At 50.4% G+C, this 13,528-nt stretch overlaps 1 protein-coding gene across 4 annotated transcripts in view; it reads left to right on the top strand.

The window, feature by feature from the left end:
• Nucleotides 1–13,528, top strand: part of BCORL1 (BCL6 corepressor like 1) — a 125,011-nt gene that overhangs the window by 90,343 nt on the left and 21,140 nt on the right. For all 4 annotated transcript variants that reach the window (XM_040325022.1, XM_040325024.1, XM_040325023.1 and 1 more), the window contains 3 exons: nt 4,618–4,986; nt 7,993–8,198; nt 11,172–11,378. In XM_040325022.1, coding sequence (XP_040180956.1) covers nt 4,618–4,986; nt 7,993–8,198; nt 11,172–11,378 — 782 coding nt within the window. The remainder of the gene's footprint in view (nt 1–4,617; nt 4,987–7,992; nt 8,199–11,171; nt 11,379–13,528) is intronic.

Genomic DNA, 13,528 nt, shown 5'->3' on the forward strand with positions numbered 1-13,528 from the left:
AGAGAAAAACCCATATCGCTCGACCTCTAGTATATATGTGTGTGTGTGTATGTATGTGTGTATATATTTAATATTACGCACACTTCACAGTAAATTGGTTTATGTGAAAGTTATAGCACCTACAAACTATGGTGTGTAGTTTATTTATTTTTCTTTTATACTAGTAATGGCGGCGATCAGCAATAGTGCGATAGTGCGGCGAGAATATGACACTAACTGATGCTGGGGGAATTAACTACCACTAACCTCACCAGTGGCACCAATTCAGCGATTAATGCTATAAATATGCACTGTCACTGTACTAATGACACTGTCTGGGAAGGAGTTCACATCTAGGGTGATCAAGGGGTTAAATGTGTGCCTAGCCGGTGTTTGTGTACTGTGTGTGCTCCTTTCACTTGGGATCTAATAAATCTAAATCTCGTTCTCTCTATGCTTTAGAAATTGCCATGTAAATCCTTTAGAGGTATTCCTCTCCTCTTGCCTACAAGATTGTGTTCCTTGTAGCCACTACCTCTGTAAAGTGAGTGTCTGAACTCATAGCCTTATCCCCCGGCCATTGTCATTCTTTATAGTGATAAAGTGGTGATGAGACCTAGAACTTCATGTCTACGGTAAGGAGGCCTTTCGCCTCAACCAGGACATTGTTCTTCGGTTCCTCTGGCTGGTCTCAGTTTACCAAAAGGAAATTTCCATCCATTGGAGAATCTATCACTTGGCCGTCGCTTCTTTCAGGAAGGTCCATTCCTTTTTGTAATCCCAGATGGAGCTCCTAAGCATGCACCAGCCTCTTGTTCCACCATCTTTTTGGTGGCTCGGGCAGATCATCATCCAAGCTTATGGTCTCAAGGTTTGGGCGTTACACTTTTCTGGGCACTCTGTTGGATTTGCGAATGGTTCTCTGGATTTTCGGCATCAGACGACCCATTTCCTAGGTTTGTAAGGCCTCTACCTGTTCAGACGTTCTCTGAATGAGTAACTTGTATAGCGCTACAAACTCAAACGAAATCGCCTCAAGGTGCTTTTTGTAGCCAGTGTCCGTCTGTGCCTTCAGAAAAGATGGGTCTTGAGCTTCTTCCTGAAGGCCAGATGGTTTTCTTCCAAGTTGATGTCCGCGGGTAGAGCGTTTCATAGCCGGGGTCCTTGGACTGTGAATCTTCGTTCGCCTTTTGATTTGTAGCGGGTCTTGGATGTGGAGGAGGTTTTGGTTAGTTGACTAGGATGAGGCAACCTCTCTGAGATGAGGTTGCCTCAACTACGAAAGCGATGTAAGACCCTGTACAGTGCATACCCGGCTGAGACTAGCTTGTCCATTCGAGCCTTTGTAATTTCCACCCACAGACGAGACCTGGTAGCTTTTACTGCTAGGCAACAGTGACGGCGCTGCCGTTGTTATGCTGCACTGCCTAGAACACGGATCACGGGTATCGTATAGGTTCATGATCACATTGGTTTATAATTCTTATTTTATGGCACGTTTTCGAGTGTTTTGGGCCAGTTTCTCAAAAGAGATACGACGTCGTATCTCCAGATACACCGTCGTATCTCCAGATACACCGTCGTATCTCCAGATACACCGTCGTATCTCCAGATACACCGTCGTATCTCCAGATACACCGTCGTATCTCCAGATACACCGTCGTATCTCCAGATACACCGTCGTATCTCCAGATACACCGTCGTATCTCCAGATTCACCGTCGTATCTCTGTTTCTGAGCCCGGGTATCTATGCGAGTGATTCTTAGAATCATTTACGCATAGATACGGCGTAGATCCGACTGGCGTAAGTCACTTACACCGTCGGATCTTAGATGTAATTCCACGCTGGCCGCTAGATGGCGTTTACGACGATTTCTTATTTGTCTATGCAAATGAGCCTGATACGCCGATTCCCGAACGTTTTTGCGCCGCCTCGTCGTTTACGTAAGCGTAAACTTACCCCTGCTATATGAGGGGTGAGTTTACGAAGGTCCGTCATATGCCATGTTAAGTATGGCGTCGGGACAGCGTCGTCTTTTTCCGTCGTTTTACTAAGTCGTTCGCGAATAGGGCTTTACGTAAATGACGCTCACGTCGGCTTCATTGACGTTTTCCGTCGTGAGCTGAAGCATGCGCACTGGGCTACTTTTACGGCCGGCAAATGCGCAGTTCGATCAGCGCGGGGGCGCGATTAATTTAAATACAAGCCGCCCCCTTTGAATTACGTGGCCTTACGCCGGGCCATTTACACTACGCCGCCGCAAATTACGGAGCAAGTGCTTTGAGAATACGGCACTTGCTCTAGTAAATTGCGGCGGCGTGGTGTAAATGGCTTGCGCTACGCCGCCGCGGATTCTACGAGAATCTGGCCCTTTGTTTTTTTTTTTTTTTTTAACTGATCTGTTTTGAATATTTAACGTTTTCGCAAGGATTATAACGTCCTTGTGATGGTCTGCGTTGGGTTGCTTGCAAGGGGTATGATGTATAAATGTTTTGGTTGGTTTGTGGTCACCAAGTTGTTTTGAGGAAGGGACTCTGTGGGGCCCCAACATGCCGGCTTTATTTGGCAGATGTGATGTTCAGCAGATGTGTGAGGTTTTTTATTGGGGTGCTGGTGACCACCTATCCTTCTACCGGAGCCCAAACCTCACTACACAGTTGCTGGTAAATTCTGTTAATGTGATTCAATCTGAAATGAAATATGACCACACGTTGCGCGCACAGGATACGTTTTACAGTTGTTTTTCACCCGCTAGAGTCGGGTGATTTCATTGGATGCTATCTATCTGCAGGTTTTTAGGTTGCAACTAATGGAAGATTTAATAACGGGAATTTCTCTTATCGTCCATGGACGGACACAGCTCCTTAAGTCTTGACAAGTGGGTTATGTTCCCTGTTTACAGGAGAGGACTAGGCAGAAACGCAAGATTTTTTTTACAACCTCCTGATACCTGTTGGATTTTTCTCGACGAGTGAAAATTAAATATCACTCTGGACATTTTTTATGTGGAAAGGCATTTCTAGCCTTTTATATTGTATTCAAGGCTTCCTATGGACCATCCACAAAGGTCCTTGGATAAACTGAACACACAAGTTCAGTATATAAAAATTCATAGGCTTTGAAGGAACCCTTTTCTTTGTTTTTTTAAGCTCCGTGGTGCAGTGCACACACTCTAAACGAACACCAGGTGCAATAAAAAAAAAGTGAGCACCCAAATCGGAAGCCAACCCACAGTGCTCATAGTCATCCGAACAGATAGGACCCTAGCCCTGGTGCGCAAGATTCCTAATGGGGACTGGGGTAGTAATGGTTCACCCAGCCCGAAACCAGGTGGACTTTATTCTTCAATGGACGTGCCAAGGCAAGGTCCACCCAAGTATTAGGTGGGGCTCTCCCTGATGGAGACTGGGGTACTGATGCACCACCTAGCTAAAACCAGATGGACCCCATTCTTCAGGGGACCTGCTTGAGACAGGGTCCACCCAAGTACTAGGTGGGGCTTCCCCTGACAGGGACTGAGGTACCAAAACCAGGTGGACCTCATTTTACAGGGGATTTGCCAAGGCAAGGTCTACCCAAGTACTAGGTGGTGCTCTGCCTGATGGAGACTGATAAACACATGGTCCACCCGGCTGAAACTAGATGGACCCCATTCTTCAGGGGACCTGCTGAGGCAAGGTCCACCAAGGTACTAGATGGGGCTTCCCCTGACTGGGACTGAGGTACTCGTGGGCCACCTGACCGAAACTTGGTGGACCCTTATTTACAGGGGGCCTGCCAAGGCAAGGTCCACCCACGTACTAGGTGGGACTCTCCCTGATAGGGACTGGGGTACTCAGGGTCCAACCGGCCAAAATCAGGTGGACCCCATTCTTTAAGGAACCTGCTGAGGCAAGGACCATCCAAGTACTAGGTGGGACTTCCCCTTACAGTGAATAGGGGTACTCATGGTCCACCCTGCCAAAACCATGTGGACTATATTCTTCAGACGATCTGCTGAGGCAAGGTTCACCTAAGTTCTCGGTGGCGAGATCCCATGGGAGGGAGAGAACCTGACCACAAGGCCACATGCCCCCCTTCCCTAAAACATTCAAGGGCAAGTACAAGGACCCACCACCCATCAGGAGTGAGTAAAGTGGCATAAGTGATTTGCAAAGTAAAGAATTGCTTAGGTGGGGGCCAAAGGGCAATACGATGGCTGGCCTTCCAGCCGGTAATAAAATACCTCCGGTCTCAGCCCAGGAGCCTTTTGGATGCATACCTCACTTCCTGTCCCAGACATCCAACAGGAAGTGTGCAGAAACTATTGCTATTTGTGTCCTCATTGGGGAGATTTCCCTTCTTCCTGTCTGGTACCAGAGATAGTAAATCTCCTTAATGGAAGGCATTACAAAACCTGACAGAGGTTCTAACCCATCCCCAATCTATGAATAATGTAAAAATAAAAAATTAATTATTGCCTGAAGGTCCTGATAATCTATATTTAATTCTTATTAAAATAAGCAAAATTTGTGAAAATGTTATATATATATATACATTATTATAGTAGTATTGCTTAAAAACCATGCAAAAGTGGAGTTGAATCTCTGCATCGTTTCTTATCCTGACTTCTCCGATATTGTGATGTCATCCACAGAGCCTTTCCCGACCGAGGAGGAGGAAGATGAAGAGGAAGAGGAGACGGGTTCCCCTGGTAAAAGGCGGAGAGTAAGGGGACCGTACAAAGGGTGTCGGTCACGTAGGTTCGCCTCCATTAAGGAGGAGCCCGAACCGGAGCTGATCACCCCGCTGCTGCAGGATTCCTGGGAGATGTCCAACAGAGGCCTCAACCCTGGCAAATCCGCGACCATCTCTGAGCCGGACGACGAAGGGGGCCCCGATGGTACGTTAAGGCGGAAGAAGAGGAGGAGGCAGAAGAACCGTAAATACCAGAACGGGGAATACCTGACCGAGAAGGAGGAGGAAGAGGTGTCTCAGTGTTTCCGGAGGAGACGGTCGCGGACAGGTGGGTCTCATTCTAGGTTGGATTGGCCATCACTTAAAGTGGAGGTTCACCCGAAAACTTAATTTTTAACATTAGTTTGATGCTCATTTTGTCAAGGGGGAATCGGGTGTTTTTTTTTTAAAATCGAAGCTGTACTTACCGGTTTAGAGAGCGATCTTCTCCGTCGCATCCGGGTATGGGCTGCGGGACTGGGCGTTCCTAATTGAATGACAGGCTTCCGACGGTCGCATACATCGCGTCACGATTTTCCGAAAGTAGCCGAACGTCGGTGCGCAGGCGCCGTATAGAGCCGCACCGACATTCGGCTTCTTTCGGCTACTCGTGACGCGCTGTATGCGACCGTCGGAAGCCTGTCAATCAAATAGGAACGCCCAGTCCCGAAGACCATACCCGGAAGCGGCAGAGAAGATCGCTCTCTAAAACGGTAAGTACGGCTTCGATTTTAAAAAATCTACCCGATTCCCCTTGACAAAATGAGCCTCAATCTAATGTTAAAAAAAAAAAATTCGGGTGGACTCCCGCTTTAAGTTCTATAAAACGCCTAAATGGAATGGGGGGGGAAAAAAAGAAAATGTAATTTCAAGGGGACAGGTCAAAAATTAACTTTTTTTCTAAAATCTAGGGGCCAGATTCACATAGAATTGCGGCGGCGTAACGTATCGTATATACGTTCCACCGCCGCAAGTTTTCATCGCAAGTGCCTGATTCACCAAGCACTTGCGTGAAAACTTACGCCGGCGGCCTCTGGCGTAAGCCCGCGTAATTCAAAGGGGCGCTAAATCTCCACTGTTATGCTATGAGTGCTGTTATTTACTTGTATTCCCTCCCTGTTAACCACTTGCCTACTGGGCACATACACCCCCTTCCTGCCCAGACGAAATGTTAGCTTCTGGCACTGCTTTGCTTTAACTGACAATTGCGCAGTCGTGCGACGTGGCTCCCAAACAAAATTGACGTCTTTTTTTCCCCCCCCCACAAATAGAGTTTTGCTGTGTCCCTATGTACATGGTCTCCTCTCTCCCTGACAGGACGTGGAGCTCTGTGTTTACACACAGAGATCCATGGTCCTGCTCCGTTACTGGGCAGTCGCGGGTGCCCGGCGGCCATCGCGGCCGCCGGGCACGCGCATTGTGTTCCCAGTAACGCGATGGGTGCGCGCGCTCCCTAGCGGCTTTAAATGACAGGATGTCATATGACGTCCTGTCAGAATAACTGGGTTACTTTTGCCGCCGTCATTTGACGGCGGCTGGTAGTAGATCAGTTAAAGTGAACCTTCCTTTCCTATACAAGTCTGTGCAAGAAGTTTGATACAATGAAGAGATTGATGGATGTGTGGTTGACAGTCCGTTTATTTTATAGTGGGGTAGATTCAGGTAGATTTGCGCAGGTTTTACGGAGGCGCAGCGCACAGTTTTGCCGCTGCGCCTCCGCAAATTACCTGCGCTACCCTTGATTCACGGAACAGTAGCTCCGTAAATTGCGTGGGCGCTCCGGCAAAATGCCCGGCGTAAGCGCGCGCAATTTTAAATGATCCCGTAGGGGGCGTGGATCATTTAAATTAGGCGCGTTCCCGCGCCGAGCGTAGCGCGCATGCTCCGTCGGGAAACTTTCCCAACGTGCATTGCGGTAAATGACGTCGCAAGGACGTCATTTGCTTCAAAGTGAACGTGAATGGCGTCCAGCGCCATTCACGATTCACTTACGCAAACGACGTAAATTTCAAATTTCGCAACGCGGGAACGACGGGTATACGTAGCAGGGGCAGCCTTACGCAAAAACCTGACGTACGCAAACGAAACGACGTAAACTGCGTACGTAGGGCTCGCGTAGTGTTGTGAATCGGCGTTAGTATGCAATTTGCACACTATACGCTGACCACAACGGGAACGCCACCTAGCGGCCTGCGTAAGAATGCAGCCTAAGATATGACGGCATAAAGAGGCTTATGCTAGTCATTTCTTAGGCTGCAGTCGGCGTAACGAGGTTCCTGAATCAGGAGCATTCGTAACGCCGGCGCAGGTAAGTAGTTGCGCTGCGTAACTATGGTTACGCAGATGCAATTGCTCTTTGAATCTACCCCAGTGTGTTTTTGTTCTTATTCTGGAGATGGCCAACATGATTTAGGGGCTTTACCCCCCTGGGGTGGCATAAAGCTGGACTGACAACAGTGCCTTGGAAAGATTCTTGTAGCGAGGACCGGCTCTGGTTGCCAGTCTAGCAGCCGACCAGCTTTTATTTTTATGTCCTTGGAAGTTGGACTTTAACCCCTTCACTGCCACCAACGTAGGCATTACGTCGGTGACAGCGGGGGAGGGGGTTACACACCCTCCCAGCCCAATCGCTTCCACACATCCCAGTAACAATCACCCAACCAGGCCAAGAATTCTTGTCCTCCCCAGAGATCTGCGTTCCATCGGCTTCACCGGGTGCTAGAGCCGAACGGCACAGTTCGGGAATGTTCGAGAGACACGGAAATACTGCATTCCCGAGGTTTGCCGAGGTCAGCCAAGTTGTCCTCGGGCCTTTCTGTCGTTTCTGAGGCTCCCTGGTGCCCCCCCACCTCTGGCCGCATGCAGTATTGCATGCCATTGAAGTCAATGCGGAACAAATTATTTTTGTTTCCATTGACTTCTATGGGGAAACTCGCTTTGATATGCAAGTGCTTTGGATTACGAGCATTCTCCTGGAACGGATTATCCTCGTAATCCGACGAGGTTCCACTGTATATGAATTTTACAGAAATAAGTAGCTTGAAGGCTATAATAAAAAATAAAAAAATCTTACCTTGTGGTCGGGGGTAAGGGAAGTTTAGGAACGATTTGCAGAGGATCCTGGACTTTACCTTTACACGGAATGATGTCATTGGGGTTCATGTCGGGACACGTATTGAATCCCGCAGTATATGGTCACAATGATACCGTTGTCTTCATGAGTCCTGCAATGATCTCATCCAAGTGGTTTTCAGCATTGCCTGTCCTTCTTTCATCTTCTTATTTTTTCTTTTAGGCCCCTATAAAAGGAAGTCCTCACCAGACTACGAATCCTATAAAACCAAGAGCTCCCCATCTTCCCGGGATAAACTGAGACAAGGCTTCTCCAAAGGCGGCCCGGAGAACTTCACCTCGGCACAGACCACAGACAAACCCGCCGGGAAACGCAAGTGCAAAACGAAACACCTGGGAGGAGGAGGAGGCACCGACGAGGAGATGAAGGTAGAACACTAAGGCCCGGATTCACGTAGGAGAGCGCATCTTCGTGCGGGCGCAACGTATCCTATTTACGTTACGCCGCCGCAACTTTGCCAGACAAGTGCAGTATTCTCAAAAGCAAAGTTGCGGCGGCGTAGCGTAAATAGGCCGGCGTAAGCCCGCCTAATTCAAATGTGGAAGATGTGAGCGTGTGTTATGTAAATGTGTGTGACCCCACGTAAAATGACGCTTTCTCCGAACGGCGCATGCGCCGTCGATGAAAGTTTGCCAGTGCGCATGCTCCAAATTAACCCGCAAGAAGCCAATGCTTTTGACGTGAACGTAAATGACGCCCAGCCCTATTCGCGAACGACTTACGCAAACGACGTAAAAAAACGTGAAAAAGTTGACGCTGTTCCGACGTCCATACCGAACATTGCTACGCCTCATCTAGGGGTAACTTTACGCCGGAAAAAGCCTTACGTAAACGGCCTATCTGTACTGTGACGGCCGGGCGTACGTTCGTGAATAGGCGTATCTAGCTGATTTACATATTTCTAGGCGTAAATCAGCGTACACGCCCCTAGCGGCCAGCGTAAATATGCAGTTGAGATACGACGGCGTAGGAGACTTACGCTGGTCGTATCTTATACAAATTCTGGCGTATCTGATTCTTTGAATCAGGCGCCAAGACACGACGGCTCAGACTCAGAGATACGACGGCGTATCTCCTACGTGAATCGGGGCCTAAGAGGAGACCTCCTTATGGGTCTAGCAGAGTCATTACCGGCCGGGGTTTCTATGGACTGTCACCTAGATACATGGATTGAATAACCTCTAGCTGACCAGCGACATACCCGTACGTCACTGGACTTCAAGTGGTTATACCAGGACGACGCCTGCGCCGTTTTTTTTTTTTTGGTCCAATGGTCGGCTCTTTTGTAAAAGCAATCCTATCGGCTAACTAGCCACTGGATTGCTTCTACAAGCCGTGTGAGGGGAAGCACCTTCTGACGCCTTCCCTGGCTTTCTGAGGCTCTCCCGGGACCCAGGCGACCAGCCAACACTGGGGTGATCATAGAGCCCAACAAAGACCGGATCAGCTGTGTTCGGCTACGGTAACACGGAAGCAATGACCTGACCTGACGTCTATTCAGGTTTTACCGAATGTCTATGGCGCCATTTTCAGAACTCAAAAGCATTTCGAAAAGACAGATCTTGGCGTGAACGAATGCTTTTAAGGGCAGGGGAGGAATTTGGGGTTTTATAGACCCCAGATCTCTCCATAAAGACTACCTGTCATGTGCCTATTGCTGTCACAAGCAATAAGTGATCAAAAAAAAAAAAAGTGACAATGTAAAAATAAATAAGTACTAGTTATACCCCCATCTTAAAGGTGCAAGCAGTACTGGGTGTACCCCCATCTGCATGGCCCAAGCAGTACTGGGTGTCCCCCCAGCTGCAAGGCCCAAGCAGTACTGGGTGTACCCCCAGCTATAAGGCCCAGGCAGTACTGGGTGTACCCCCAGCTATAAAGCCCAAGCAGTACTGGGTGTACCCCCAGCTATAAGGCCCAAGCAGTACTGGGTGTACCCCCAGCTATAAGGCCCAGGCAGTACTGGGTGTACCCCCAGCTATAAAGCCCAAGCAGTACTGGGTGTACCCCCAGCTATAAGGCCCAAGCAGTACTGGGTGTACCCCAGCTATAAGGCCCAAGCAGTACTGGGTGTACCCCCAGCTGCAAGGCCCAAGCAGTACTGGGTGTACCCCCATCTGCAAGGCCCAAGCAGTACTGGGTGTACCCCCATCTGCAAGGCCCAAGCAGTACTGGGTGTACCCCCATCTGCAAGGCCCAAGCAGTACTGGGTGTACCCCCAGCTATAAGGCCCAAGCAGTACTGCGTGTACCCCCAGCTATAAGGCCCAAGCAGTACTGGGTGTACCCCCATCTGCAAGGCCCAAGCAGTACTGGGTGTACCCCCAGCTATAAGGCCCAAGCAGTACTGGGTGTACCCCCATCTGCAAGGCCCAAGCAGTACTGGGTGTACCCCCATCTGCAAGGCCCAAGCAGTACTGGGTGTACCCCCATCTGCAAGGCCCAAGCAGTACTGGGTGTACCCCCATCTATAAGGCCCAAGCAATACTGGGTGTACCCCCATCTGCAAGGCCCAAGCAGTACTGGGTGTACCCCCATCTGCAAGGCCCAAGCAGTACTGGGTGTACCCCCATCTGCAAGGCCCAAGCAGTACTGGGTGTACCCCCATCTGCAAGGCCCAAGCAGTACTGGGTGTACCCTCATCTATAAGGCCCAAGTAATACTGGGTGTACCCCCAGCTATAAGGCCCAAGCAGTACTGGGTGTACCCCCAGCTATAAGGCCCAAGCAGTACTGGGTGTACCCCCAGCTATAAGGCCCAAGTAGTACTGGGTGTACCCCCATCTGCAAGGCCCAAGTAGTACTGGGTGTACCCCCATCTGCAAGGCCCAAGCAATACTGGGTGTACCCCCATCTGCAAGACCCAAGCAGTACTGGGTGTACCCCCATCTGCAAGGCCAAAGCAGTACTGGGTGTACCCCCATCTGCAAGGCCCAAGCAGTACTGGGTGTACCCCCATCTGCAAGGCCCAGGCAGTACTGGGTGTACCCTCATATAAAGGGCTCAAGCAGTGCACTCTGGACTTTGTAGAAGGGGGGTACACCCCAAAAGTTTGTCCTGAAAATGTGGATGTTTGTGCAAACAAAAGAATATGGGCCTTACTTGATTGTTTTTGTTGCAAGGTCACTAATGCAGCTACAATCACCGACTAGCGAGACTTTGGTTCATTGTCGTCCTAGATTGTAAGCTCTGATGAGCAGGGATCACTGTACTGTATTGTAATTTACTGTCAGCCCTCATGTTGTAAAGTGCTGTGTAAAAGGTCGGTGCTATATAAATCCTGTATAATAGTAATAATAATTGTCAGAACTTCCCTGATCACGTATTTCTTATCCTATCCTAGGGGAAGGGACGTCGGAGCTTGCAATCCCCCAAGTCCTCGCCTATGAAGTCTCCAAGGAAGGGCAGTGAACCCGGGACCCCGCACAGATCTCGGCGTAGCGGTGCTCTGGGCTCCGGCGAGCCGATACCGCCAGAAGCCAGGAAACTGATTGTGAATAAGAACGCAGGAGAAACTCTCCTACAGAGGGCGGCCCGGCTCGGATACAAGGTGGGAGAAAATCTACTGTCTGTATACCATCCATGCCGTGCATGCGTGTGTGTGCACTCCATGTTGTGCGTGTGTGTGCGCAGTGCGTGCATGTGCAGCCCATCCCGTATGTGAGTGTGTGCCGTGCGCGCGTGTGCAGTCCATGCCGTGCGTGTGCAGTCCATGCCGTGCGTGCGTGTGCAGCCCATCCCGTATTTGAGTGTGTGCCGTCCGTGCGTGTGCGCATGTGCCGTGCACGCGTGTGCAGTCCATGCCGTGCACGTGTGTGTGGGTTCTGATCTAGGCTGGAATGGGACGGGCTGTTTTTGAAGAATGCCAGAGCAGGTGCTGCACACGATCTGGTGCATGCGCCATATGTTATCTGTGGCGGCATGATATTATTCCGTACCAGGGTACCCCAGAGTACATATGGCACACGTGCGGTACGTGATCTGGTGCAGCTTGTTATCCTTCAGTAAGAAGCTGCCCTGATCTAGTGTGGCACATGCAGGAGATCATGTGAGGTCACCATGGAGTGGTGATTTGGCCCTCCTAAGGTGCTCCTGTGCAGTCAGGGCCACGTGACCATTGCCTCAAGGAAACCAGGAGGATAAAATCCTAATGGTTTCATCTAAAACGGGGTCTCGGAACGACGGTCTATGGGCCACACCCAGCCTACTACAAGATTTTATCCAGCCCTCAGCTGGGGTCTCCTTAGTGGTTTTCTTTCTTCACAAACACTGTAGCGGCTGACTTACTTACCAGAGCCCGGGTCCGGCATGGTCTTCCCACAGCCGGTGGTTCTTACTGCCTCGGGTCCCTGGCGCCATCTTGGATATGGGAGCTGGCTGTGGTTTCCTGAACGTCTCTGTACTGAGCATGTGTGAGCTTGCACGGCTCCTTGTGAATGCAAGAAGGGGAGGGAGGGGTGGGTTTGATGGGGAACCTGATGCAAGGAGGGGGGCTCTGATGGAGACCTTTATGCAAGTTGGGGGCTCTGATGGGGACCCTGATGCAAAGGGGGGGGGGGCCCTCTGATGGGAAACTTGATGCAAGGAGATGGTTCTGATGGGGGCCCTGATGTAAGGACAACTTTAATAAAGACGTTGATGTAAGGAGGGACCCTGATGCAAGGAGGGGGTTGTGATGAGCACCCTGATGTAAGGGGGGGGACCTAGGGAGGACTATAATGTAAGGGGGGGCTCTGATGGGGACCGTGATACAAGGAGGGGGACTGTGATGTGAGGGGGCTCTGGTGGGGACCTTGATGCAAGGAGGGGTTTGTGATGGGCACTCTGATGTAAAGGGGGCTTTGGTGAACCTTGATGTAAGAGGGGCTCTGGTGGGGACCCTGATGTAAAGACAACTTTAATAGGGATGTTGATGTAAGGAGGGGCTCTGATGGGGACCCTGATTTAAGGAGGGCGGCTCTCATTGGGACCCTGATGTAAGGGGGGGTGGGGGGTTGTGATGGGCACCCTGATGTAAGGGGGGGGGGCACTGATGGGGACCTTGATGCAAGAAGATGGTTCTGATGGGGGCCCTAATGTAAGGGGGCTCTGGTGGGGACCTTGATGCAAGGAGAGGGTTCTGATGGGCACTCTGATGTAAGGGGGCTTTGGTGAACCTTGATGTAAGAGGGGCTCTGGTGGGGACCCTGATTTAAGGAGGGCGGCTCTCATTGGGACCCTGATGTAAGGGGGGGGTTGTGATGGGCACCCTGATGTAAGGGGGGGCACTGATGGGGACCTTGATGCAAGGAGATGGTTCTGATGGGGACCTTAATGTAAGGGGGCTCTGGTGGGGACCTTGATGCAAGGAGGGGGTTGCAATGGGCACTCTGATGTAAGGGGGCTTTGGTGAACCTTGATGTAAGAGGGGCTCTGGTGGGGACCCTGATGTAAAGACAACTTTTAATAGGGATGTTGATGTAAGGAAGGGCTCTGAGGGGGACCCTGATTTAAGGAGGGCGGCTCTCATTGGGACCCTGATGTAAGGGGTCGGTTGGGGGGCTCTGATGGGGACCCTGATGCAATGAGGGGGTTGTGATTGGCACCCTGATGTAAGGGGGGGCACTGATGGGGACCTTGATGCAAGGAGATGGTTCTGATGGGGGGCCTAATGTAAGGGGGCTCTGGTGGGGACCCTGATGTAAGGATAACTTTAATAGG

Source organism: Rana temporaria, chromosome 9 (genome assembly GCF_905171775.1).
Source record: "Rana temporaria chromosome 9, aRanTem1.1, whole genome shotgun sequence".
NCBI classification, from domain to species: Eukaryota; Metazoa; Chordata; class Amphibia; order Anura; family Ranidae; genus Rana; species Rana temporaria.